The following is a 26,524-nucleotide window of genomic DNA, read 5'->3' as shown; positions in this document are numbered from 1 at the left end:
ATTTATCAAATTTTCACATTCTTAACAGAGAATAGTTACCATAGACAATTGAAATTATTGTATGAGAACATTCTTTAATATATTCTAAGTGCAAAGACATTATAGCAATATGAAAGACAATAATTTCCTTTATCCATAGTGAGAATTCCCAAATGAGATGCTTTGATTAATGCTTAGAGCCTATATTGTATCAATATGTTCATGTATAATGAATCCATCAAATTTGAATTGTTTTTTTATAAGCAAGAAATTTTTATTAAATGAAAATTTGAATTCATTTGAGATATAATTGTATAATTTAAAGTAAAAAAAATATTTACTTAGATAATTTAAGGTAAAATATTAATATTTTATAATCATTCTTATTAAAAGGGATTTACTTAAATATTATTCTTAAATTAAGAATAAATTAATCTCATCTGTATGTTGAATTGAGATATCAGCTGTTTAATAAAAAAAAATTAATGGAGAAGAAAAAAGAAAAAAAAAATAAAATCCATTAAAATAAGTGGTCCACGCGTGCCAAGATTAGCTGTATGTGTGAGAGGAGCGGAGCAAAGCGTGCTGTGGAGGGTACTCACGTGCGTTGAGGTTTATATATACGCATGGAGAGAACCGCACTAAATGAAAATACAGTGGTCAAGCAAGAAAGAAAAGAGTCAAGTTGATACTCGTGCTCTTGTTTGACACTTGTAATATAAGGTTAGCTAGAGTAGAGACAGGGCAAAACTGAGAAGGGAAAGAGATTCTTATTGTATTTTTTATTTTATTTTATTTTATTTTTTTAATTTTTCCAGAGGAATATTTACACCAAAGAAAGTGAAAATGGAAGTTGAGGGTATTGAAATGAGGCAAGCATCAAAGTTCAAGAGGATTTGTGTCTTTTGTGGGAGTAGTCAAGGCAAGAAGAGTAGTTACCAAGATGCTGCTATTGAGCTTGGCAAGGAATTGGTATTGTTACTATTATTTCAATGATTCCCACTTTTGCTTTCTATCCTTTCTCGCTTGTTTCTCTTGGTCTCTGGCCGCATTTGCAAAACTTGGTAGCTACAAGTTATTTTCTTTGTGTAAGCATGAGAAGGGATTTGATAGAAATCTGTATTGCAAGTTGCTCCAAGTTCAATTCTTTATGTTGAGTTTTGGGTAAACTTAGTCTGTTTATAACCTGTTTGTAACTTGGCTCATGGGCTCTAACATTTTTATAATCTTGAATGGTTTCTTCAAAATGTTCTTTTTTGGATTCGTCTCAGGCATTATTTATGCACTCTCTCTAGGTCTTTATGCTAGTTCCTCTCCCCCCCCCCCCCCCCCTCTTCATGTGAAAACTGAAAAGCTGAGACCTTTTAGAGAACTGACAAGTACTGCTTGATTTGCCAATTGAGCAATTTCACAATGGTTGAATGTACCATTAAGAACACTTTTTTATTCATAATATGAGCCCATACCCACATCGGAAACGTTTCTTTGCCTTCTGAAAGCCTCTTATAGTTTCTACCAATTGATATGATTGCGGGTTTCTTGCAGGTCTCAAGGAACATTGATCTGGTCTATGGAGGGGGCAGCATAGGTTTGATGGGTTTGGTTTCTCAAGCTGTTCATGACGGCGGTCGCCACGTTATTGGGTAAGCTGATGTTCAAGTTCATTTTAAGAATTTAGAATCATCCAAATGAATTCAACAAACAAAATCAGTGAGATGGGTTGTGCTTGTCTTCTCCATTACAACTTATTTTTTGTCATGTTATTGTCTCCCTGCAGAGTTATTCCCAAGACGCTCATGCCTCGAGAGGTCTGTCTGCTAGAACCAGAAAAAGTCTTACATCTTTTAGTTCTTTTTCTTTTCTTTTTTGCATAAAAGGGCTACAACTTCTATTAGTCTTTTATGACAATGGATTGGGTATAGATTTTTGGTTGTCAATTTCTACCTTTATTTCTTTCAAATATTTTGATTAATTTCTCTGCTTTTGGTTACTTTCTTATACTTTTTTTTCTCCTTTTCTTTAATTGTTTTGATTAGTTCTTTTTTTTTTTCTTCCTCTTCTTCTTTCGGTTCTGTCATTTTCTGTTTGTTTCTCAAGATTTCCATCTGTCATTGAGATAAAATAATTCATTTACTATGCACGAATATCAGAATAACAAATAAGCTGTTACACAAGATTTCTACTCATGTGGCAAATACTAGATAGCCTTATCCATAATACTAGTTGACTAGTTGGCAACTAGGCACTACACCTTCTACATACATATTTATGGGTTTCTACCTTCTGCTGTCTTCTCTGTTTAGTTCTATAGCAGTGTTTTGTTCTGTGTTTTTCTTTATTGGGTTCTTTCAAAATTTTATTTTATTTTTCTTCCTGTTATGAGATAAATAAATTACTGGCTAGGAAGTTGCCGAGTTAAATTCTTTGGATTAAGCCAACTATTCCTGCAACACTCATCATTGCTTCACTGCACAACCCTCCAAACTTCTCTCTTTATTCAATCCTTCAATTTTATTTTTCTGTGCCTGTCGTACCCCTTTTGCAGTTAACTGGTGAAACAGTGGGGGAAGTGAAGGCAGTAGCAGATATGCATCAAAGGAAGGCAGAGATGGCTAAGCATTCAGATGCTTTTATTGCTTTACCAGGTTAGTATAAGCTCTGAAAAATTCTTACTCACACAAAATTTCTAAGGCGAATCAAGGAATCATGTAGACCATCAGATGCTTTTATTTTACCAAGTTCAGCATCCAAGATTGGCCATATCTCATGTTCTGATTTTTCTTAGGATTGCTGAGTACTTTTCTTTGTTTGATTGATTTCTCAGTTACTGATTACCCTCGAGAAACTAATCCCCCAGCCCCACATTGAAAGAGAAAAATAAAATAATCATGAAAGGTAACAGTTCCTTGAGAGAAACCACACCAAAAAAAAAAAAAAAATTAGGATTAGAAGTTTTGACATCTTTGCTTTATTTAGTGGTTACTGGAAGTAGTGATATGAAAGAAAGAAGTGTCTATTTCTACTTTTCAATTTATATATATTTTTTTCCTTAATATTCTATTTGCTATACTTTTTTGAGCTGCTAATAAATGTATTATATACCCACAATAAAAATGAAATCAAACAGAAATGGTGAGCTGAGAGGCTATCTGACTTCAGCTTAAGTCTAGTAAGCAAGCTGTGATATAAGAGAGTAGGATGAGATTTTTCACAAAATATATCTCCATATTTAGCTATTATAGCTGTTTGGTTCAGATGGCATAAGTAGCATCTCATAATGTATGAAAAGAACATGTGAAGTCTAAATTAAGACAAATTTTTGAGCCTTCCATCATCAGCCCAATAATACCTAACAGGATACAGTGGAACAGCTCAGAGCCTAGTTCTTGACCCTTCAACATCTTACACTGAAAATTAGAGCTGCTAAGGAGGTCTGCTTCTGTGGTTAATATGTGTTCTTTTCCTGTAAATGTAGTTGTTTATCTTTTTATGTCTCTGAACTCATTTATTTCCTTTGCATAGTAAGGGCAAGGGACACAGAGACACACTTTTAGGAAAAATAGTTTTGCCAACTAGTACCTGCACCTAACAGGTAATGATGCCCACCCCCATCATGGAGTTTAAAACTTTGGGGAACAGGAGGACATGCATGGACAAAAGAGTCAAATTACTGTTCATGTGAACTCCTCATCTTGTCATCGAATCCCCACAGCCACAGTAAAAAAAGAAAAGGCTTCCTTGCTGTAACATGATAAGATGAGAGCTATTATGACCCGAATGGGTTGGCAAAGGATTATGCCTCTATCTTGGCAAACGAAGACCATGTTTACGTTGAGGGAATTGATGCGTGGGAAAATCCATCCAATCTTCCTTCCCTCTTTTCTCCATAAAAATAATAATAATAATTGACAAATATCAAAAAAAAAAAAAAAATCTGATCCTCTCTGGTAGCTCAATTCTGGGATGGTCCCAGCTTGCCCACTCCAGCAGTCTAGTCAACAACTATTTCAGAGAATGAGAGAGCTAGAGAGGAGAGAAAAAGATTCATGCCTTAGGGTGTTACTATCTATTTATAGTAGGGCACACATGTTAATATTACATTTTTGTCCCTAGTTTAGCATTTTAGGTAAAAATATATTTATAGTTCTATCAATAATAAAATGTTTAAGGTTAAGGAAATGAACAATAGTCAATAAAGAACTGATGGTGTAACCAAAAAAAAAAAGAACAAATAGTGCAAGTCAAAAAAACCATATGACCACCAAACATGAAGATGTGGAACAGTACTGACATGATCTTTAAAATTATTATAAGTGGGAAAAAAAAATTCCAGAATTAAATTGTAACCATCTAGCATGCAGAGTGAAAAGACACTTGTTATACCTAAAGTTCTTGCTGATTTGTACTACTAACTAAGCAGTTGACCAATTCTTTTCTGATGAGTTAATGGTGGATAATATTCTCAAATGCCTTATGCGTCTTCCTGGCAGAGATAGCTGGCACTTGTATTATCACATATTAAATTGGGTTTTGGTTAAATGCAGGTGGTTATGGGACTCTTGAAGAGTTACTTGAAGTGATAACCTGGGCTCAACTTGGAATTCACGACAAACCGGTAATTGTCGTGTTTTCATTTCTAATACCTTGTGCTTGAATGCTTATTTAGTGTCTGCAGGAGGATTTATTTAACTGTAGGGTGTATTTAAAGAACTAATGATGCGTCATATTTCCACATTTCATTTTGAAGGTGGGATTGTTAAATGTTGATGGATACTACAATTCTTTGCTCTCATTTATTGACAAAGCTGTGGAAGAGGGATTTATACACCCCAGTGCTCGCAACATCTTTGCATCTGCTCCAACAGCAAAGGAGTTGGTAATGAAATTGGAGGTAAGCTAAGGTATCCACTTATCTAGGCCTACTTTCATCACTTTGAATTGTTTATCTTTAGAGTGATTTATAGGGAATCTGGAAAGTGCACAGCAATTACTTTCACTTGTCTTCAAATGCATAAAGCTAAGATTAAAGCCAATATTCAAAGAAAAATTAAAATGATTTGATTGCTCCAAGAAAAAAAATCTAGGTAATCTTTGCTCAAAATAAATGAAAGAAATTTGTACTTGCCCTGTTTCTTGAGTCTGTTCCTCATGTTTTACATGGTCTGATTTACTGGCAAAATATCATAGGAATATGTCCCCAGTCATGAGAGGGTTGCTTCGAAATTGAGCTGGGAAATCGATCAACTTGACTACTCTCAGAATTATGATATATCCAGATGACATGGGGATGACTGCACTGAAGGAAGAATAGATGGAATTTGGAAGTGGGAGGAGCTAATTTTGGATGATCTTGAAATTTCCATTTGTGGGGAAATTCTTTTTTCTTTTTTGTAAATTACTGCAATTAACCTCAATATGTTAAGCTTCTCAACATTCACTTCTGGTGAACAATCTGGATTTCCTGTTAAGTTGTAAGTACTAGAGGCATATGAACATCCCCATTACATGTTAACTAATTTATATATCAACTATCTTTCACTTCCCATTTCTTGTTTCCTCTCTGTCCATCTTTTCATTTCATAATTACATATCATGTTAAAATTGATGAAAATTATTCATATGTTCTTGGTATTATATGTCACAATTAGATCAAAGCAAGAACACAAAGTCAATGTGACACTATTGGAAGCAGCACAATAATCCAATAAAACAGCATTAAGAATCCAATAAGAAGGAGCTAAGTGTCATTAATTGAGAGAAGAGAAAGGGGACCGGGCAGTGCAAATTCTTGTTTGCTGTTGTGAAGATTTTGTGGAGGCCTAACTCAACCAACTATAAATAACCGAAGGTGGTGGGGTCAGTTGGTGTTTGTTGATGTTGGAATGGAAAAGAGAGAGGAGGCCCTCCTTATGTCTCCTTGCTTTGCTAGACAGAGAAAGAGAGAGGGTGAGAGAGAGCATTAAACTGTAAAACTTTAAAATTTTCAAATTTTCAGATATCCTGTGGAATCTAATGAATAAAGATAAAGTTAGAGACCCGCATGCCGTCCACCCAATGAGACAATGACATATGTTATTGGGCCCCACAAAACAAAAGGAAGACAATATGGGAGATGCCATGGAGGCTATAAGACAATGTGGTAATGGAAGCCTGCTAGTTTGGTCAACCAAGTTCAGTTTAGCAACAAATGTTTGTGGTTGATGGGACTGATTTATAACATCTGGTCTTGAAGAAGATCAATATGTTCAAAAGCAATTGGTGGTGGTTGGAGAGGTCCTTTTTAGTGTTTAATGTGACAGATATATAACATTAAGAAAGGAATGTGTAAATCTTGAAATAAATTGAATCGATTGGACTAATCTTGTCCAGTCGTTCAAACCCTGTTTTTTTTTCTGTTTTTTTTTTTTTTTTTATTTTTAATCTGTGAAAGGCATTAAGTTTGCTTTAAAGATGCCATAGCCAACGGAGGAAATTAAAGCATTCATGAAAGAGAGAATCATCCCATTATTGACATTACATTCAATCTTCATTGATGACTTCTGCAAGAATATCAAACCCTAATGGGATGATTACGTTACTCTGCAATCTATTCAGTAAAGTAAACATTTTTGCATGCTAAGTGTTACTATTAGCGAAATGGGAAATAAATATATCTCTTAATTTAAAAAAGTATCATCAAATTAAATGGTGAAAAAGAATTCATATAACCCATCTCAACCCTTCTATTTGATATAGAGGTTGTGCTTTATAGGACATGGAACATAGCAAACATCGAGGATGATCCCAGATTGCCCTAGCTTGAGGTATATTGCATGTGAAAATGTCACAGAGAAAGAAAAACAAAAGCCCATAACCAAAGTTCCAAGCATCTCTTTCAACACATCCCATGCATGTGATATAGTTTACTATTTTCTTTCCCTTTGAGTCCCCACAAAGTAGATTTTCTTTTGTTTTTGGCTGAACCCATCAAGAAATGTAACTTCTTTGTCCATTTCTTGTTTTATTCAAATTCAAATAATTTAGTATTTTCCCTCTTTTTTTATATAGTTTATATATAAATGATAATTTTGAACCCTCTATTCCATTTTTATTATATTTTAAGGTGACATAATTGGTAAGAGGAGGAGCCTTTCCATTAATAAAGCAAGCAAAGCCATTGCTGGATCACATAATCTTCAATTCATGCCAGACTCGACTACAGTGGGGCCTTAGATTAGAGACTGGCCTAGTATTATGTCCTATTGGAGCCTTGTCATTACTCATTTATGCACAAGTTGACGAGTGGGAGACATATTAAGCCACACAAGTAATGGGCTAAGACACTATGCCCAGGCCGCCCTGGCTCCTGGTCCATTTCCTTCCCGTCATAAGGCTCAGATCTATTTCATTTATTTATTTAGGTTAATAATAATGAGATATTACAATGACTGGTTCTCCTCCTTTCAGCAGCTGCTTCAATGTAGGCTCACTTTGGAAGCGTGTTCGGCTGTTCGGGGGTAGAGTAGCCCTGCCTTTGGGCCGGTTTCAGAGGTTTGTGGGATCGTATATGGGGTTTGATTTCACATGATTTTGGTTTATATGGGGTTTGATTCAAATAGCCAAGAACACAGATAGCATACCAAGTTGCTACAGAAAGATGAATCCAAAGTGTTTTTATTCCTTTCATGAGCACCAGCTACAAATGAAACAAATTAAACCTCAAAACTATGCTCTTGTTTGCAAGTTAATGAACTGATATGAGAAGAATTGAACTAAATCCTAACTCCTAAAACAATACTGGAATGTGATCTTTCTGTAATCCACAGGAAAAGAATCACATATATATGGCTCTCTAATAAACAAAAACAAATATAGAGTGAGACTATTGTCCAGTTAGTTTGAATTTGAAAAACTATTGAGCCGCATAACCTTTCTCATGATTCGGTTGCCCATTCATATATGACTCTGGTTCCTTTAAATCGCATGATTCTTTGGAATTGCAGGGCTGTAGTTTCTGTCTAAAACTAAATTTCCTAGAAAATATTTTCCATTTTCTCTTTGTCTTTACAAGCTTCTGAAGTTCTTCCTTCATGTTTGAACACTCTTTCTCAAGCTCAGAAACACGGTCCCTCATATCAACATCCACAGCATGCTCTTGTGCAGAGTCCACTGGACAGGAGCCATTCTTTTTGGGCAGCCCTAGGTTTCCACTGGGATTTTGTGAGTTCTCCAAATTCTCCGAGACAAAGAACCAGCCAGAAATTGATGTGCGGAGCCGAAGTTGTTCAAAGAAGAGGACTTGGACAATTACTCTGAGAGGTAACCTCTCATTCTGTGCTGCATGGGTGCTAGCTTCTAGTGAGAGCTTCTGGCAGTTCATGAGTCTGCAAAGTTGCTCCCTCTCTATATCTGTTAGCCAAGGATGTGCCTGGAATAATGAAAAATAAATTGCTCATGAAAATTGTGGCTGGTATTTCGAAATTAATAATCAATGAATTGGATGTTTCAGTCCATGAAGCTTTCCACATTGCAGGCTTGGGGAAGGGCACACAAACTTCTCCTTGCATACAGTTAATGGCGTGTATATATATATATATATATATACGTTCAAAATATTAGCATTTCCCACTGTTTCTTTCGACAAGAGAAAAGAGAGGTTTTTATGGTCTATTACCTTGAGATATATATCAATTGCATGATAAACTCCATCATCGAGTGGCCTGGCATAATCAGGGATGGTAGCAGCAAGAACCTCAAATTTTGGAAGCTTCAAATTAACATCTGGTGCTACCTCAGCAAGAAATCCATCCACCAGATTGGCCACCATTGTTATTGGTGTTAGTGCATCAGTCCCCTCCAGAACCTGGCCTTCTGCAACTAGGCAAGGTGAAGTTGATAAAGATGTTTCTTGGTGTAATGAGACAAAATGATCAAGAATCCTCTGAACACAATCTACATCATAAAGGGTCTCCACTGAGTAACCCATATTTGGTATGAGAAGATCTACAAGTACAGCTTGGTCCAACTGAGCTCCCACCCTTTTCTCCAAATTTTCTCGGCATGATGGACTAGCATGCAACACCATAGCAATGCGAAGCAGCCTAAGCAGAAACTTGGGGGAAGTGACTCCCTTCTTATTAGGGAGTAAAGTCACAATCTCTTCAAGGAGAGTTCTTTGGTCTGCCTCAGGAGGGAATGAAACAGTTGTTCCCGGGTTGACATGATTGATGTTGTTGAAGCTTGATTGCTTATTCATCAAGGGAAGATACTTCTTAGCATAGTGTATAAGAGATGCAGCAACAGTCTCGGGCTTCATTCCCCTTGATTCAATAGCTAAAATCAGTCGTCTGTATAAGGGTAAGTTGAGGAATGAGACATCTTGAAACCACCAATCATCACCCATGGGCTCTGGTTTAGTTGCAACAGATATACCATTCCATACTATTACACTTCCCTCATTCTGAGAGTTTGTTTGTCCTGATAAAGGCAAATTAAATACTTTTGGGTCTGCACAAGCTTTCATTGCCAAAGAATCAATGCACCTTGAGACAATGTGAAGTTCTTCTGCAAAAGGTAGAACTTCTTCACATGTTTCTAGAGCTTTTAGTGAGTCTTCCCAATTGCTGAAGACTTCATTAAGGAAAGCCTCTGTCTGGGCAATAAGATTTCCTTCTCCATAATCTTCAGTCATATGCAGGTACTCTGCGGCACATCTAAGGCAGATTACATTCAAAGCAGTGAGCTCTAATTTTACACCATAGCAGAATTTGCTGATAAGCTCAAATGCTTTAGCACCGCCAGGTATGTCATCAAGTTTCAAGACACGAATTGAACCATTCTCACAAGAAAGTTCTTCAATAAGCTTCTCCAATAGCCCACTTCTTGAAAGCAGTGGAAACTGCACCCGTCAGATAATTAGCGGTTTTCTTTTTCATTTTGGTTTTGGGATAAATTGGTGGGATGGGGACATAAAAATTCAACTGAAAAGTTCATATAGTAACTACTTAGAGGTTGAGCAGAACCAAATAAATGCACCTTGTGGAGATTGAAAGACATTTCTCCGATCTCAATTGTAAGATCACTTTGAAGCCCAGTTGTGCAAAGCCTGCAGAGAAAGAATGATTAAAATCAATCAAACTAAAGTAAATTTATGAGCTAGGATTATTTTTCTATTGAATGATTGAATTACTAGTATATTGAGCAAGTTTCCCATCTCTTCTCCAGAAAGAAGTGGGCTATTTCTTTGTAAAATTGTGCTCAATTTCATACGTAGCAATTCCACCGAGATCTCTTCGTTAGTTGGGGGGAATAATCAGCACGAATCAGATTTTTTGAGGAACATATCGAGGATTTGATTAAATAATGTGTGGTTGGTAAACAAGGATCATGATTAATATTAGTTCATATTATAATTATTATTCACAATTGAAAATTAATAAGAATTTTGAGAATTTATCCCTTTTCCCTTTTTGAGTGTTCTTGGTTCTACATCAAAGACACTGTTTAAAAATCTTATCAGCATATCCCAAATGGGAAAATCATAGTTACAAACTCAATGAAGCTATTGAAGAAGAGATTGGATACTCAGGATTATGAACAATAGCTAGGAGACTCAATTTCAATCACACTACCATAAAATTGTTGCATCTTTAGGTAGCGAGACCTGCAAAGGATAATGGATAGCAGCAAATACTTGCAATTCAAAACTGATCTTCATTGCACCACTTTAAGAGGTATGTCGTTGTTAAGATTTCACTATCTCTTAATAATGCAAAAACTATTTGATCGCCGCATTGTCCTCTATGAAAATGCTTTCAAATACAGGATATATATACATTGTATGAAATTAGATATAAGAAAAATAAAGATGAATTACCACAGAAATGGTGAAAAAGAATCAATAACAATTAACAACTGTGACAAAGGCAAAGTTGCCTGCAAGTGACAGATATTATCATGAAAAGATTAACCACATGCATCACCAAGAAATTGAACACAGTGATAAGGAAGCAAACCCATCGCATTAAAGAGCAAATAAATGCATGTGACTGCCACGACCCGGATATCATTTTCTGGTTAAAAAACTAAAAGGCAGTTAAAAGCTAAAAGAATTGGTTACCAGGTTTGGCCTTGACGATGAAAGGCCTCAGATTTAGATCCCAGCCTCATAAGCGCCATGTAATGAGAGTAATAGTGAAATGGGGAAGCTTGAAAGCTTAGAGGAAAAAGATCAAGAATGGATAGAAAGAAGAGATCGTGGTAATAGAAGTGAAACAGAACCAGGCATGTGCCTCCATTGTAGCAGTTGTTGAGAGAGAGAGAGAGAGAGAGAGCGGTAGCGGGTCTAAAGCAAGAAGTGAAAGGAGAGAAAGAAGCGGCTCTAGTGGCTATCTGTAGAATTTTAGACCGTAATCTCCTCCTTCTTCTGTGTCTTTGGATTCAGTCGCTCTTTCCTTGTTTTCTCATTTTCCTTCTTATTATTAATAATGAAATTTTTTCTCAAAATAGAACACAGACACAATAAAATCATTTAGAATGATCAACCCCACTGACAGACGAGTCTGTCAGGATTTTTTTGCCAACACATGCACGTAGACTCTTCCCCGACTTTTTGCTGTGGATTAAATTAAGGAATTACTATTTTTTTTTTCCTCATGATATATGAGATTTGTTCTTTTTAATTTTAAAGATAATTAAAATTTTATATTTATAGATAACACTATTTTTTAATGTTTCAAGAATATTTTATAAATTTAAAAAAAAAATGAAATTGATTGATTTACTTTTAGATTAAAAATTAAAATTTTCCATTATAAAAAATTTTTTTTTAAAAATATACCTATTAAATTTGATCAAATTTGAATCGAATTAAATTTAAATAAATATTTAATTTGATTTCAGTTTTACAAACTTTTTAATAATTATTATTGAAATATTATTAATAAGAGTCAAATCTCTCCCTCTTGATTGAAATCAAATTATTTCAATCCAATTCAAATCAAATTAACAATTTTTTTTTCTCTAAGAATAGAAAAAATCATTAAATTAAAAAAAATAAAATTAAAATTAAAACCAACAAACTCCTACAATCTAATTTAGTCTTCAATTTCATAAATCAAAAACAATGATTTTAATTTAAAATCGGACCACCATTGAACTAGATCATACAAGAGTTATCCACAACATTATCGAATTATGGTTGCAAACTCAACAAAATAAACCAGGACCCGTGCGATGGACTCTTTCAATAGGAGAAATCTGTCCTCTTCTTCCACCAACTGATTTATACGATGTTCAGGGACCCATTCCATCCAACGAACGTGACTGCTTCTACATCTTCCCGTTTCCCACTTTTCTCTATCTGCCGGGCCTATTGGCCAGGCCCTTTAGGCCCAATTTTACAAATTTCCAAAATTTTCTCCAAGCCGAAAAATGGGCAGCACATACTTATGAGCGTTTTACACTTGCCCAGGGAATACCTGCAACATGCCCTAATGTTTCATCCAAACATCTAAGGGCTGTAAATCAACATAATCTCTGCTTAACTCCATTCATTTTTTAAATAAGCTAAACTCAAAATTAATTTTTAGACTCATTTGATAAATAATAAGTTAAACTCATACTTACTAATATTTAGCTCATTATCACGAGCTGACTTACTTAACAAGTTTGCAAGCTAACTCATGAACATGCTTGCAACCTAGCTTGTTTAACTAAAATTATTTAATTTTAAACTTATTATCTTAAACCTAATAAAAACTTTATAGTTTTAAATTTCATGACCCTAAAATTCATTAAAGTTGTAAATACATCGAGCTGCTCAAGATTTGACTCGATAACCGCTCGAACAAATTTTGACGAGCCAATTGTAAGCTCTTCAAAACTCGGCTCGGCTCAGCTCGACTCAATTCGATTCATTTACATCCCTACAAATATCCTATTGCATTATAGAAGTGTCAAAAAGTTCAAAGTAAGTTGCAGTAAATTTAACTGGATATTTTAATTTCATTACAGCCATTCAATGCATAATCACATAAAAGTACACCAGCATTTTCCCTGCTAATACAGAGTCTCGCTGCATCAAGTTGATATGCATATATGGAAGGAGTACTTGGCTACATGCTTGCATCTACAAACAAGTAGTTGCTAATGGTATTTTAACGAAGCCGACAGTTTTTATGCATAAATATATGTTCTCACACCACATTGGATTCGCAAGCCACCTGTGAAAAGTAAAATGAAACAACAGCATCCCTTACTATGAGATCCCAAGTCATTTTGCTCCCAATGGATTTGCATGGCTACAGGACCTGAACACAAAGCATAATTGTTAGGTGACAATCCGAAACAATACAGGCACAAAGCTTTGGGTGCATCCTATCATCGTTGAATCAAAAGCTCTGACAAAATATAGAAGATATGCCTACTTCCTGAAGATACAGGGAAAACTGGCCGCCAAGCAACAAAGAATCAAAGATTAATATATCATGGGGACTACAACCGCCAGCATATGTAAAACTAAATGAAAGCTTCAGACACGCGTTGATGTACTTACATTTATAATTCTTTTGTTTCTATTTAGTTTACAGTTCAGAGAAATATACTATTTTGATTGCCAAATTGGTCACATTATCACTGTCCATGTCAGTACCTTCCTACTAACTTTTTTTAAGCTATTTATATATGTAAGAACTGAGATTAAATGCCATGTTCCTAAACAGATGCATCTGCATTTGTGTTTGTGTGAGAGAGAAAGACTATGCATATAGACCAATACAAGCAACTATTCACCAGAAGGTGTTACTCCTACAGCAAGTGAAAATAAAATATGCACAAATTGAATATACTCCACCGCCTCTCTTCTTCCTCTCTTTTTCTTTTAAAAAAAGAAAAGAAAAGAAAAGAAAAGTTACACAAACACACACACACACCCCAGAACTAAGAATACATACCATTTCCATAAACCAATGCATCTGAATGTCTGTAAGAGATAAAAAGCGAGACTGTATAGTTCCATATAGCTACCATTCACCAGATGGCATTACTCCTAAAGCCATTGAAAATGATACAGGCATAAAATCAATGATGACAAACCCACCCTAAGTTTTGTATTTCATTGCCCCTGCTCCAATGCCTTAGATCGACAAAGAAATTTTTTGACAAAGAGGTTAAAAAAAAAGTACTATGCCATACTCATTTTTAAGCACTTTCACATAATCTAACACTCAAAACTAGTCCAAATCTGAGAATCCAATGGGTGAAATCCTATTAAATTCAAAACTAATAGCTTTTATTTTCTGTATTTGGGAGAAAAGTTAAAAAAGATGATATTTGATCATATGCGATAAAGATTTAAATTGCAAGAGAGTTTTGGTCCCTCTTCTATTTCAGTTCCTATAAAAATAAGAATTCCAGAACATTCTTTAAGATTGAATTTTTGTCTCAGCAAAGGTCTGAAATTCAATAGCCATCCCTTATCCCTTACCTTTAATCTCCTCACAAAGAGGAGATAGTGTCTAAAACAAAATGAAATATCATGTAGCTCCTCTATCCTTTTTATTTTTTTTCCATGAATATAGATTTTCTGTATGCCATAACTTTCTAATGAAAGAAAACGAAGGAAGTTATGCTATATGAGCTAGAGAAAAGCTTAGCTTGTTTCTAGAACCAGGAATTCCAAACTCTGGTGCATGGACACCAGAATGTGTTGCTCACAACAAAGGGAGCATGTTCCAGAACCAATTCAAGGGACAGTGGGACATGGACAATTCACTAATCAATTTTTTTTCAGTAATTAACTAATTTATTAAATGGGCATTGATGAACGCTGAGGCAACAAATTAAGTTGTAACCTTGCATATTCAGATATCATTTTTCATCTAAAAGCAAAGTAACTGCAAGTAGTAGAACAAACAAGCAATCAGGCACCGTTGCTATTAGAAACAAACATAGGCATTGAAACTTTGGAAGAGATCCAAAAAACCTCGATGAAACTCAGCAACATAAACTAATATATATATATATATATATATATATAAGAACCAACTTTGGCAAATACCTATCAAAGCGCTAAATAAGATAATCACTACTCTCTCTCTCTCTCTCTCTATATATATATATATAGAGATTGGTAATCTCCAGTTTAAAATTTATGATATGTTCATTCACTCTTCAACATCAAATAACCAAGGGCAACTGCAACCTACCCAATAAAAATCCAAAGCATTTCATACAAGAGATTACTCTATCAGAAGCCGAGAATTGAACCAAACTGGATTTTTCATCCGAATTAGAAATAAAAAGAGACCATAATCAATTCTGCAAATGTCCAAAGCTAGTTCTTGTAAAGAAAGAAAGTAATCAAATTATAACAATTCACATAACTGAGTCAATCAGAGACTCATATGGAACCAATTACAGAACGAACAATCAATTAAGCTAAAATTTAAGGTCCAGATTGAATATATATATATAGGAAAAAAAAAAGGCAAAAAAGGAGGAACCTTTTAGCTGTAGTAGAGCTCGAGGCCCATGCCATCGTGAATCTCATAATCCTTAAGAGTGATATGATCCTTGTATACGGTGTACCACTTCTGTATCCTTATCTTCTCGGCTCTAGTGCCGGTCTGCGCCGCTACCAGCTTCTTCAGGTCGCCGATTGTGTCGTCCTCATTACACTTCACTCTCACCTTCTTCCCGAGCCGATCATTCAACACCACCTCCAACATCTCGCGATCAACAAGTCCGGTATCCCTAATCCCAAATTCACCAATCTTTTTTATTTTCTCGGTTTCTGAGGGCCGCATAAAATGCGCCGCCGTACTTGACCGACCCGGAAAAGAAAATTCAAATTAATCCTCCAACTTTATTTTTAAAATTAACCTTGATTCCAATTGAGATATGAGGTCCTAATTAACTTCGAAGATGCAGTAGAAGGCTAAATTAGACATTTGATAAGTAGCGTGATGTTCTAAACGACACCTTGAAAATTAAACGACGCTGTATCGAGAAATGAGCAACCGAGATGAGGTTTGGACCGTGGGAGCAATTGATTTTAGGGGTGGGCATCCAAGTGACGCGGCAAGGGTATTGGAGAGAAAAAGGCAGTCCACTGAGAAATATTCACTTGTTACTTAGTGAAAAAGGAAAAAAAAAAATCCTCAATTCATTGATCGATCATCATTTCATCAAAAACCCATGACTAGAATTTAATCCAATTCGATTTCCCTTCTATACAAACCCATTCCCCATACTCTTGTATCTCTTCTTGTTTTGTGTCTATGATCGGTGTATAGATACTGGGAATAATAGATGATGAATGGGAGTAGGCCAACGGTGCATCCGGTGGAGGCACCGCCGTTGAACGATGGGCCTCTGAACAGGCCGAGAATGAGTATGAAGGACGTCCAAGGCATGCCAGGGACTCACGGTGGCCTCGCGCTTCGTCTTCTTCAGTTCTTGTTCGGTCTTGTCTCTGTCTGCGTCATGGCCACCACCAGTGACTTCCGCTCTGTCACAGCTTTTTGGTATGTGGAATTGGAACTAAGAATTCATTAAAATTTGGTGCTTTTTATCTTTGTTGAAAAGGGTTGTGGTTTTCTATTTCTACTGCGTCTTCAGCTACCTGGTCATTGCTGTTAGCTTGCAAATATCATGGAGCTTGTCCTTGGCTATTGTGGATGCTTATGCTCTTTTGGTGAGAAGAAGTCTCAGGAAACGAGTAATTGTTCGACTTTTTGCCATTGGTGATGGGGTAAAATTTTCTTCTTTTTAGTTCCTTTTCCTTAATGAGTGATCCAGAGTTGATAATTCCGCATCATCCTATTGATATATTCACCGGCTCTAAAATCTTTACTTGCTTGATATACCTGTCACTCTTCACTCTTCAGGTTCAGCTCAGCTATTTAAGTTTTCCTCAATTATGTGATGATTCGAACTAGTGTTTCTCTAATTTGATATTAGATTATGCTGTCCAATCAAATACCCAATGCCAACGAAGCTGAGACATATGCTAGGGATTATTTTGATCATTCCTTATCATTTGTGGGGCATGTTGTTCATGTGAAATTTTAATTGTTGCTCTTGCTTCAATTATTTTGTGATGATTTTCAGTATGTTTTTAATGAACTCCCAGTTCAACATAAAAGTGGGTGGTGGGGGAATGAAAAGCATATTGCGGATATTTTGATATACATATAGTCACTATTTCAAAATAATATTTGTGTAGATGAATGTTTAATGGTAAACCAAACTTCTCATAGTTGATACTTTTTCTTGATTGCTTGAACTAAAGTTGAGAGTTTCTATCTAATATTAGAGGAAGAAACGCATTTGTCATGATAGTTGTTACAGTTCATAACCAATCTTCCATGCCCTTTTCTGACTGGACATGATCTGTTAAGGAAGAGTAGGCATCTTAGTTTTTGAATGTTTTAAGTTTTAACAGAAGAACAACCTTGTTATATTATTTTGAAAAAAAAAAAAAAAGATTGATGTGAATCATCTGGAATTTAGATTTTACTTAGTGAAAAAGAAATCTCACAGGTATATAACAAGTGGCCCTTGAAAAAATTTAGCTAATTACAAAGTTTGTGTAAAAATCTTGCAGTTATCTTTCTGCATTGAATATATTTGCTTCTTCTGTCTGGTTTTTGTAGATTTATCTTCTATTCCAGTGCTGTCAAAATTTCTCTGTTGTCGTGCTGAATGACTGAAAATTTCCACTCTGGACTTTTATTGACTATAAGGTATAAGCTTTTCTTTGAATAGGAACTGAGCTGCCTTGATGTTGATTTTGCTAGTAGTTTTGGGCCCATCTACTAATGCTGTGGTTTTGACTATGTAATCATGTGCATCTTCTCTGCATGAGTTTCGGATTTACATTCATCCCCGACTTATTGAAATGTATTTTTTTTTTCTTGCTTTTGTGCAGATTACATCAACCCTTATATTTGCAGCGGCCAGTGCATCTGCTGGTATCACAGTCCTAATTGGCAATGATCTCGATAAGTGTTCTATGAACCACTGCTCTAGGTTTGAAGCTGCTACAGCCATGGCTTTTATCAGCTGGTTTGCCATGACACCGTCCTTTCTCATGAATTTCTGGTCATTGGCTTCCCATTGAGAATTGGTTAGATGGAATCTTTAGTCTCAGGCGACTATATTTTATTTAACTATTTTTCTCTATGGTGTGCCATGGAGATTTGATTGCAACTACTTTGTAGATGGATAAATTTTGTTACAGTTTGGTTAGGGGAGTTTCATTTTTGAGATCAGAAATTAAAGTTTGGTTTTTCTAATTGCCAGAAATATGTAGAATCTGGTTAGTTAGAAATTACCATGACTTGAAGCATTTAGGAGAATACAAATCCTAGTGCTTTTTGCATAAGCCTTGCCAGTCGACCGTGTCTTTGAGAAGCTTGTGCCATCTGAACACAATTTACATGCATTATACAAAGTAGGAATTCCAGGGTTAATCGGTGGGTTTACGGTTGCATAATAAATTCTATGATGCAATTCTGTTATTAGTTACAGTTTCATGATAATTGACGCTGAATTGTATACAGTTATATGTTTTATAATTTTTCATGGTCAGTTGTAAATTTTTTTTTTTTTTGAATATTTTCATTTCTCAAGGGATTTCAGATATGAAATTAATTTTCCAAAATAAGCAATGGCTGCGTTGATTGCATATGTTTTAGAAATCTGAATGCTGGAGCATTCTTGACAGCAATTGACAGAGAGTACATCTTTATCTTCAGGATTTGTTAGTCTTTTGAATACTGATCACTTGACATTGATACACCAGTGAACATGAAGTGCTCTCATAGGTACTTTGCAGACATAAATGATCCCTCTAATCTTCACCATTGTTGGGCATTTAATTCAGCTTAACTTCAAAGCTAGCTTATCAGAGTTTGCTATATGGGTCTTGTTTTACTTTATTTGATTCAGGGTTCTTGCTAGAAATCCATTGCCATTGGTACTAGTGAATTAGTTTCTGAAGTTTTCTTTAATGAATAACAGAACAACTTGTTTATCCAATTTGGTGGAGCTATGTTTTTGAACGACTTAATGATAAAATCCCAGGAAACCTTCAAAGCCTACAAATATAAATGCAAGTAACTCTTTCATGAGTTTTTAATTCAGTATTATTAGATTCGTCTCGAAGTCAATATTCAACCAATAAAATCTTAACCCTTTCAAATGGATTGTTTGGGCGAGTTCAAATTATTTCGAGCTATGAGTTATTTTGAGTCTTATCTTTTTTGATCGAGTTAGGGTCAAATTTTTTTGAATTATAAGTTGATTGGTGTTATTTATGAAATCACTATATATAAATGATTTCTTCTCAATTTATGGGTTGTGGTTCGTTTCTGTTAAAAATGTTAAAATTTTCAAACATTTTTACGTTAAAATTTGAGTTGATCGGATCAATGCAAACAAATTTTTTGTGGATCGAATTTAAATTTTGTGGATATTTGGATTTCATTAATTTTAAATTTTATATGAGTTGAAATTAATTATAAATTGGATGGATTAAAAATTTCCAAATCTACTTTTGATTTCTATAATTTCTAACTCTCTTATACCCAACCAAATTGGATTTAAAGATGATATTTGATGATTGAATGTTCAAAACCTTTGCTTGCAATACCTTTTCCATGTGGCCTTTTATTTTTTGGCAAGCTTTTTCCGCTGATTGTTTGCATATATGGGAATTAGCTATTTCTTCTTCTTTTGGCAAAAAGTTAAAAAAAATTTGTGTGCACTTTATTTGGCAGTAGTTTTATTCTTTTAGTAGAGATTGGCGGGGACTCAAGCCTGCTTACACAGGTGAGTGATATGCTTTTAGCCATTAGACCAATTTAGACTGGACTTCATTGGTTGTTTATTTTAATAATTTATGTAGGGATATTTGCATGAGAGCTTATAGATTAGTTAGTGATCACAAGGATAGTGTTTTGTATGCGTAAGAGAGAAGAGATATATAGAAGGAAGCAAAATAACGGTCTTTTCTCTTCTTTTTTATTGTTTGTGAAGTGGGCAGTTGGTAACGGCCAATCTTATATTTCTTAAAGCCAAGTCTTCTCGTCTCATGTTGAACATGAATCCAATTACTTCTATATATTCACCATTCATGTAACCTTGTCACAGTCTCACAGAGAGAGAGAGAGAGGGTTTGATAATGTCAAAGCAGGAGGAAGAAGATGAAAAGAGGCTGTATCAATGTGCCAAGAAGTATGAAAAAATTGTAAAACAGGTAATTTGATGTCTAAACACTCAAAATGTAAAAAGTAAATAATTTTAATGGTGGATTTTATTTATTTATATATATATATAGTTTGATGAGCTAATGGAGATAGTTAATGATAGAAGCAGAAGACTAAAGCGAAGAAGACTATCTTCTGTAAGTTCTCTTTAACTAGATATGCACATTCACTTCTGTGTGTTGTGAGTAAATGAATTATAAAAATTCTTTCTTTCTTTCTTTTATAACTCACAATATAATGGTAAAGATTCCTAGTTCCTTCCACATCCAATAGTAATAATAATTAATATTTTAATGAAATTCCTTTGACTATTTCTTTTTTTTTTTTCTATCCTAGCCTAGTCTCTAAATTAAAATTATATTTAAAGTTTAGAGATTTTTGTTTTTTTTTTATAATCTCATAAAAAATAATTTATATATAAAAAATATTTTTTATGTAAAATATTTTTTTTAAAATATTATTTATAAAAGTATTTTTTTATTATAATGTAAATGTTAAATTAATGGGATGTCTTTATATAATACATATATAAGTGTTTTCATATTTTAATAAGATTATCAAATTTAAAAATTGACTTATTATTTTTAAATAATAAATGGCATATTTGACATTACTATTGGAGTTACTATTAAAATTTTTTACTTATACTAATTAGAGAGTATTAAACCTATTTGACATTATTATTATAATTTAAAATTAAATTTAATAAATTTTAGTCACATAAATATTAAAATAATAAAATTATTTTTTTTAAATTATTTTTTTACTAGCATTTAAAATGTGATTTTTTTTTTCTGAAAAATAGTTTTGGCCATCCAACTTTAATATTAAATACGCAAAAATTTATTTTCTTTAAAAATATTTTAATGTTTTTTTTATGAGAAAAATATTTTTCATTATTTCTTTTTCTAAGTCATCCAAAATTTAAAAAAAAAATAAAAAATATTTTTTTAAAAAAAAATATATTCCATAGAATAAACAAACAGCCTTTAAAGTGTGTTTTAGTCAACGGATAAAATAGTATGCTAACATCCATGTGTATTATGTAAGGGATTAAGCCAAATTGAAATGTGAGGTCTAAATTGACTTTTTAGGGCTAAAGCTAATTTACACACTTAGCCTTGCTTGATGCTGGAGAACTGGTTCTTTTCTTTGTTTAGTAATTCTTCAGAAAAAAAAAAAAAAAAGAAGCTTGATCTGTAATGAAATGCAAATTGATGTTGGTGTTGGGTTTGTTGTATTATTATTATTGTTCACCACTTGTTTGATTATTTGTACATTGGCATAATCCAGGTATAATTATACCCCAAAATATGTACTTGCACTACTATTCCATGGCCATATCTTCACTGGATTGCAGTTTATGTTTTATTATAGAGTTCTAGAGGGAGCAGCAAAGCTACTGCCTCTGCATCCCCAAGTGAACCTGACAACAAACAAGTGTTTGTGCAGACTATATCAAAATTTATCCATGACTTGAGAGCCAAAACAGATGCTGATTTCTCAACAAGCGCCAGAGATCCAGAGTAGCTCCCTTTCAATTTATGTAGGATTAACAGTTGTTTAACAAGCTTGGAAACAAAATTTTCTGAGAGACATAAACCTCCATCATCCAACTGTTTTAAGTGATTGCCCCAAGGCAGAGAAGCCACCATAATAGCTAGTTTGCATTAGAGTTGCTGTAGAGAGCCTGTCTCTGTAAGAAAGTTTCTTTGTATCCTTGCATGCTTCAATCACCTTGTAAAATCTCCTAATTTGATAAATGTACCCAAGTGAATTCCATTTCTTCAGCAAATAGAGTATTCATGAAAATTATTCTATCAAAATTTTAATTCAATTAATAATTATAATACATGAATCCGATTAAAATTTATTATAAATTACTCTTTTCAAATTTATGATTATTATTATTGTTATTATTTAAATACTGTCTAAATCTGTTTAGAGTTACAACAAACAATGTGTGTGGAATTAAAGAGACGGACACAGACATCACATAAATCAAGCAGCGCCGCTTGTTTCTTCATTTCTTATTATTAATTTTTGGGTAGGATACTTTTTTATTATTTATTTCTATTATAAGAAGCATGTTTCCATTTCGAGTTGAAATTGATGATTTTCATTTTAGAATAAAGATTCTAAATTAAATCGTATAAATTTGAAAAAAATAAATAAATCAATTTCATTTTAGTTTTAGTTTAATTTTAATTTTAGATTGATGCAATATAATGATATGGAGATTTTTTTTAATATAATTTTTTATAAAGTGAATTAAATTATAATAAATAGTCAATGAAATTACATATAAAAAAATTAAATTATTTATTTCTAAAAAATGTAAAAATTAAGTAATTATTTTTAATATAATTAAGAGACTAAATAATGATTTTTAATATTTTATATTTTTAATAAAAATAATATTGATTAATAAAATGAAAAGAATTAGCTAAAATTATTAAAAGGCTCAAAATTTAGTTTTTTTTTTTTTTTTTTTTTTGAAACGTTAAGTTGAAAAGACAAATATTTGGTTGAAACCCATTATCTAAAAATTCTAATATCACCAACATCACTTTGAATATCACGGGCTCACAGATAATTTTAAGTACAGTTTAATAATATTAATTATTTTAATAATTATCAATTATTTTATTAATTATCAATAATTAAATAATAGTAGCTAATAATTAACTTTTTATATAATTATTAAAGTTAAAATATTCAATAAAAATAACTGTTAAATTAACTGTCAAATGTAAAAATGATGATATAATTTTATTAACCTTAGTCAAAATGCTCGCTCAGCTTCTAAGACTCTGTCAGTTATTTTAATAGCTATCAGCTATTTTACTATCTGTTAATTATTAGATATTAGCTATTAGTGATTAATTGTTTATATAATAATTTAAAGTAGAAGTATGCAATAAAAATACTTATTAGATTAATTGTTAAATGTAAAAATAGTGGTATTATCTTGTTGACTTTTATCAAAATGGTCTCTCAATTTATAAAAGAAGGAATAGCTTTTTATGAACCACTTTTTTAACCTTTAAATAATATTATAAATACTATATCACCGAATAGTATAAATAAGAGATGTAATATTTTAATTATAACGCTACTTTAAAAGTTGTTACCGAACATAGTCTAAAAGTTAGGAGAATAGCTTTTTATGAATCATTCTCTCAATCTCTAAATGCTAGCATAGATATCATGCCACCAAACAGTGTAAAAAAAAGAGATAGTATTTTAACTCTGGTCAAAACACTAAATACTAACTTTGATCAAAATACTAAATGTTATCTTAAAAACTATTGTCGAATAAGGTCTAAATATACATGGTTGGTTTCTAAACTTTCTAATTTCTAAAAATAGTTGAGTATTGAAAATAATATTTTATATATAATTTAAATAAATATTAAGTTTTGTTAAAATGTTTTTTGAGTGAAATTAATTAGGTTAGATATTCGTTTTATTAATATGGTATTATAATTAATCAACTATAATTTTGATATTGAGTCACTCATAAATATCTGTAAACATTATTCTCTAAATGGGTCTTGATTGAGACAGAAGTGTGTTAAGTTCCATATCGGCTGAATTTTAAAGAAAATATTTAATATATGGTTTAGATAATTCTTTTGTGTAATTAAATTCAATTTATTTTATTGATAAATATAGAAAAATATTAGAAAAATATAGTTTGTGTTTTCACACATAAGGAACCGTAGTTTCCTTCTCAGTAAATATGGTTCAAATTATTAGTTACCGTTAAATGATACTAATATGACAACATATGATAGACATGATATATGTGGCGCCTACGCGTCGATTATGTGGCTAACATGTGGCATTGACACGTTATTCATGTGTTGCCACGTCAATACCATATAATCGCCATGTCAATATCATTTAATAGTAACTAATAATTTAATTGGACCACACTTGCGAATAGAAGAAAATACAAAGATTGACAAAAATTAAATCACAGTTCATTACATATAAAAGCATGAAACTATCCACAAATATATTTGAAATAAAATAAATCATTTTGTATAGTACGAAATTGAAGCGATATACGAATGATTGAATGCTTAGAAGCAGCGAGTATACTGAGAGCGATTATGTCATGGATAATGAGAAAAGAGGTTTCACTACTATTTGATGAACTGTTGTTAGAGATTTAACTTTAGTTAAAATATTATTAATTTAATCAAAAGGGGAATAGAGTTATTTCATGTTCTATACTATTAATGATATTTTCTAAATTTATTAGACGATTTGACATAATCAAAATGAAAGTATTAAAATATGTGTTAATTTTGATATAATTGAGAGATAAAAATTAGTTTATTTTTTTTAAAACAAAGTTGAATATTATTTCTTTTATATTAAAGATAAATAATGGATTTTATTTGAAAGAAGGTTTCAGTCTTAATTTTAACTAATTATATAAAAAAATTAAAAAAAATGAATAATAAATTTTATTTAAAAAAAAGTTTTGAGTACCGATCGAAACTAATTATATAAAAAAAATTTTAAGAAAAAGGATAATGGATTTTTCTTCAAAGATTGTTCTAGCTACTAACAAGTCTGTAGCTTTCTTGCCAACTACACCCACCAACAAGAAGTCTCATTCTCTTCCTCTTCTCAAGTTTCTTGTCTCCAATTCTCATACATAATGATCTCATAGGAAAAAAAGAAGAAGAAAAAAAAAAAAAGTGACCATCAGTTTTCTTGATAACACAAACTTGAAAAAGATAAGAATTACAAGTCATAAGATCATCATCATCATCATCTTCTTCTTCCTTTGATTATGCTTCCAAAACACCCATAACCAGAGAGAACTTACTGCATGATCCTCATCTCTATGACATATAATAAAAATAATAATCCCCATCTAATTATTCTAGTCTCTCCTTGATTATTAAGTTATTTATTTTGCTAATCTTCAAACCCAACTTTCTCCCAAATTGCATTTCTCACCTGCCTCAAGTCTCTCCCTTTCAATGTCCTCCCTTTGCCTTCATGAACAGAAAATGAAGCTCCTCTCCTTCTGATTAAATATTCATGGGGAGGAACCCTACCTTCTTCATCATCATCACCACCATGATCATCATCATCATAATCATCTTGACCATGATCATGATGATGATCCATATAAATCTTGGACCAATCTGGTATATTCACCGGCAGTGATGAGGCAGCGCAGGTCATCGGCTGGTTACTCCTTTCCACCACCAGATTTCTGCCACCTTTTCTTGACGTACGCGAACTAGGTACAATTTTCTTGGCCTCCAATTGAGAATCAGCACTATTATCAGTCCAAATATCTGCCTCAGAAAATTCAAAAAGATTTTCAGAATCATTCACAGGATTAAAATCACCATCTGGGTTTTCAAGAATGCAGCTATTGTTTTCTCCTTTTGCATGGAAAATATTCTTGGATGCCATTGGTGATCAGAAAAAGATCAAAGGAAATTAAAGAAGATAATTTGGAAAGGGTATGAAGTTTGAAACGACAGGGACAGAGGGAGAGAGAGAGAGAGGAGTCGAGAGCTTCCTGCTTTTGAATACTGACCTGAGGCTTGAGCTCCAATTGCTGAATTGCCTTCTATTTTTATAGCGGTGTAATGGATAAGCTCTGTAATAATACTCTTTTTAAGATATGTTCAGATGCAAGCAACCCCATGTGTCTTACCATGTGCTACTCCTTCCTCTTCTTCTTCTTCTTCTTATTATTAAAAATTTATTTTCAATATCAAGATCAGTTGCATAATACAACTGATTAAAGGGTTAATAATATTTAATAATTAAATTAATCTGATTAAAATTTAATTGATTAAGAAGTATTCTATAATTATTTAAAAATTTTAAATGAAATTATCTGAAAATAGAATTTAATTTTGTTACTTATAAATTATTTTTAGAATATTCTTAATTTTAATCTTATCTTTTTATTTTTTTTAGAAAAATATTTAATCTTATCTTCTATTGTGTATGAAAATTGATTTGTCTTTCAATAAATAATAAAAAAAGAGAAATTTCTAAAGATATAGAATATTTAAAATTTAATAAATTCCCATAATTACATTAGAATGATATGAAGGACTATAATTTTTTTTAATGGAAACATCTACATGATAATTGCATTCCAATGGGTAGATAGAATCAAATTTATTATATATATATATATATATATATTACAAATTTTTAATTTTTTCTTTAATTTTCTAATTTTGATTAAATCAATTCAGATTTTTTAAATTAAAATTAATATTTAAATATAATTAATT

The 26,524-nt window shown here is 32.7% G+C and overlaps 5 protein-coding genes across 6 annotated transcripts; 2 read left to right on the top strand and 3 right to left on the bottom strand.

Annotated features, from left to right (window-relative positions):
- The first annotated feature begins 621 nt into the window (after positions 1–621).
- Positions 622–5,522, top strand: LOC110667302 (cytokinin riboside 5'-monophosphate phosphoribohydrolase LOG3). Of its 2 annotated transcripts, none has more exons than XM_021828104.2 (7): positions 622–951; positions 1,525–1,622; positions 1,757–1,787; positions 2,525–2,624; positions 4,524–4,594; positions 4,727–4,880; positions 5,167–5,522. In XM_021828104.2, the coding sequence occupies exons 1-6, from the start codon at positions 826–828 to the stop codon at positions 4,877–4,879; spliced, it is 579 nt and encodes a 192-aa protein (XP_021683796.1). In that variant the 5' UTR covers positions 622–825; the 3' UTR covers position 4,880; positions 5,167–5,522. The 2 variants fall into 2 exon arrangements, with proteins under 2 accessions (XP_021683796.1, XP_021683795.1); XM_021828103.2 differs by having other exon boundaries at positions 623–951; positions 4,727–4,870.
- Positions 5,523–7,602: 2,080 nt separating this feature from the next.
- On the bottom strand, positions 7,603–11,443 carry LOC110667316 (BTB/POZ domain-containing protein At5g03250-like). The gene is made up of 4 exons (XM_021828120.2): positions 11,078–11,443; positions 9,994–10,063; positions 8,633–9,856; positions 7,603–8,386 (listed from the first exon to the last, which is right to left on the bottom strand). The coding sequence occupies exons 1-4, from the start codon at positions 11,134–11,136 to the stop codon at positions 7,871–7,873; spliced, it is 1,869 nt and encodes a 622-aa protein (XP_021683812.2). The 5' UTR covers positions 11,137–11,443; the 3' UTR covers positions 7,603–7,870.
- Positions 11,444–12,922: 1,479 nt separating this feature from the next.
- LOC110667286 (ubiquitin-like protein 5) lies at positions 12,923–15,854 on the bottom strand. Its single transcript, XM_021828082.2, has 2 exons — positions 15,462–15,854; positions 12,923–13,268 (listed from the first exon to the last, which is right to left on the bottom strand). The coding sequence occupies exon 1, from the start codon at positions 15,762–15,764 to the stop codon at positions 15,465–15,467; it is 300 nt and encodes a 99-aa protein (XP_021683774.1). The 5' UTR covers positions 15,765–15,854; the 3' UTR covers positions 12,923–13,268; positions 15,462–15,464.
- Positions 15,855–16,005: 151 nt separating this feature from the next.
- Positions 16,006–18,560, top strand: LOC110667285 (CASP-like protein 5A1). Its single transcript, XM_021828081.2, has 3 exons — positions 16,006–16,484; positions 16,579–16,711; positions 17,891–18,560. Exons 1-3 carry the CDS (start codon positions 16,270–16,272, stop codon positions 18,080–18,082), a joined length of 540 nt encoding a protein of 179 aa, XP_021683773.1. The 5' UTR covers positions 16,006–16,269; the 3' UTR covers positions 18,083–18,560.
- Positions 18,561–24,863: 6,303 nt separating this feature from the next.
- On the bottom strand, positions 24,864–25,963 carry LOC110667287 (protein S40-4-like). The gene has a single exon (XM_021828083.2). It carries the CDS (start codon positions 25,680–25,682, stop codon positions 25,173–25,175), a length of 510 nt encoding a protein of 169 aa, XP_021683775.2. The 5' UTR covers positions 25,683–25,963; the 3' UTR covers positions 24,864–25,172.
- Between the last annotated feature and the right edge of the window lie 561 nt (positions 25,964–26,524).

Source organism: Hevea brasiliensis, chromosome 3 (assembly GCF_030052815.1).
Source record: "Hevea brasiliensis isolate MT/VB/25A 57/8 chromosome 3, ASM3005281v1, whole genome shotgun sequence".
Classification (NCBI taxonomy): Eukaryota; Viridiplantae; Streptophyta; class Magnoliopsida; order Malpighiales; family Euphorbiaceae; genus Hevea; species Hevea brasiliensis.
Note: the sequence above shows the minus strand (reverse complement) of the source record. Positions and strands in the feature narration are given on the sequence as shown.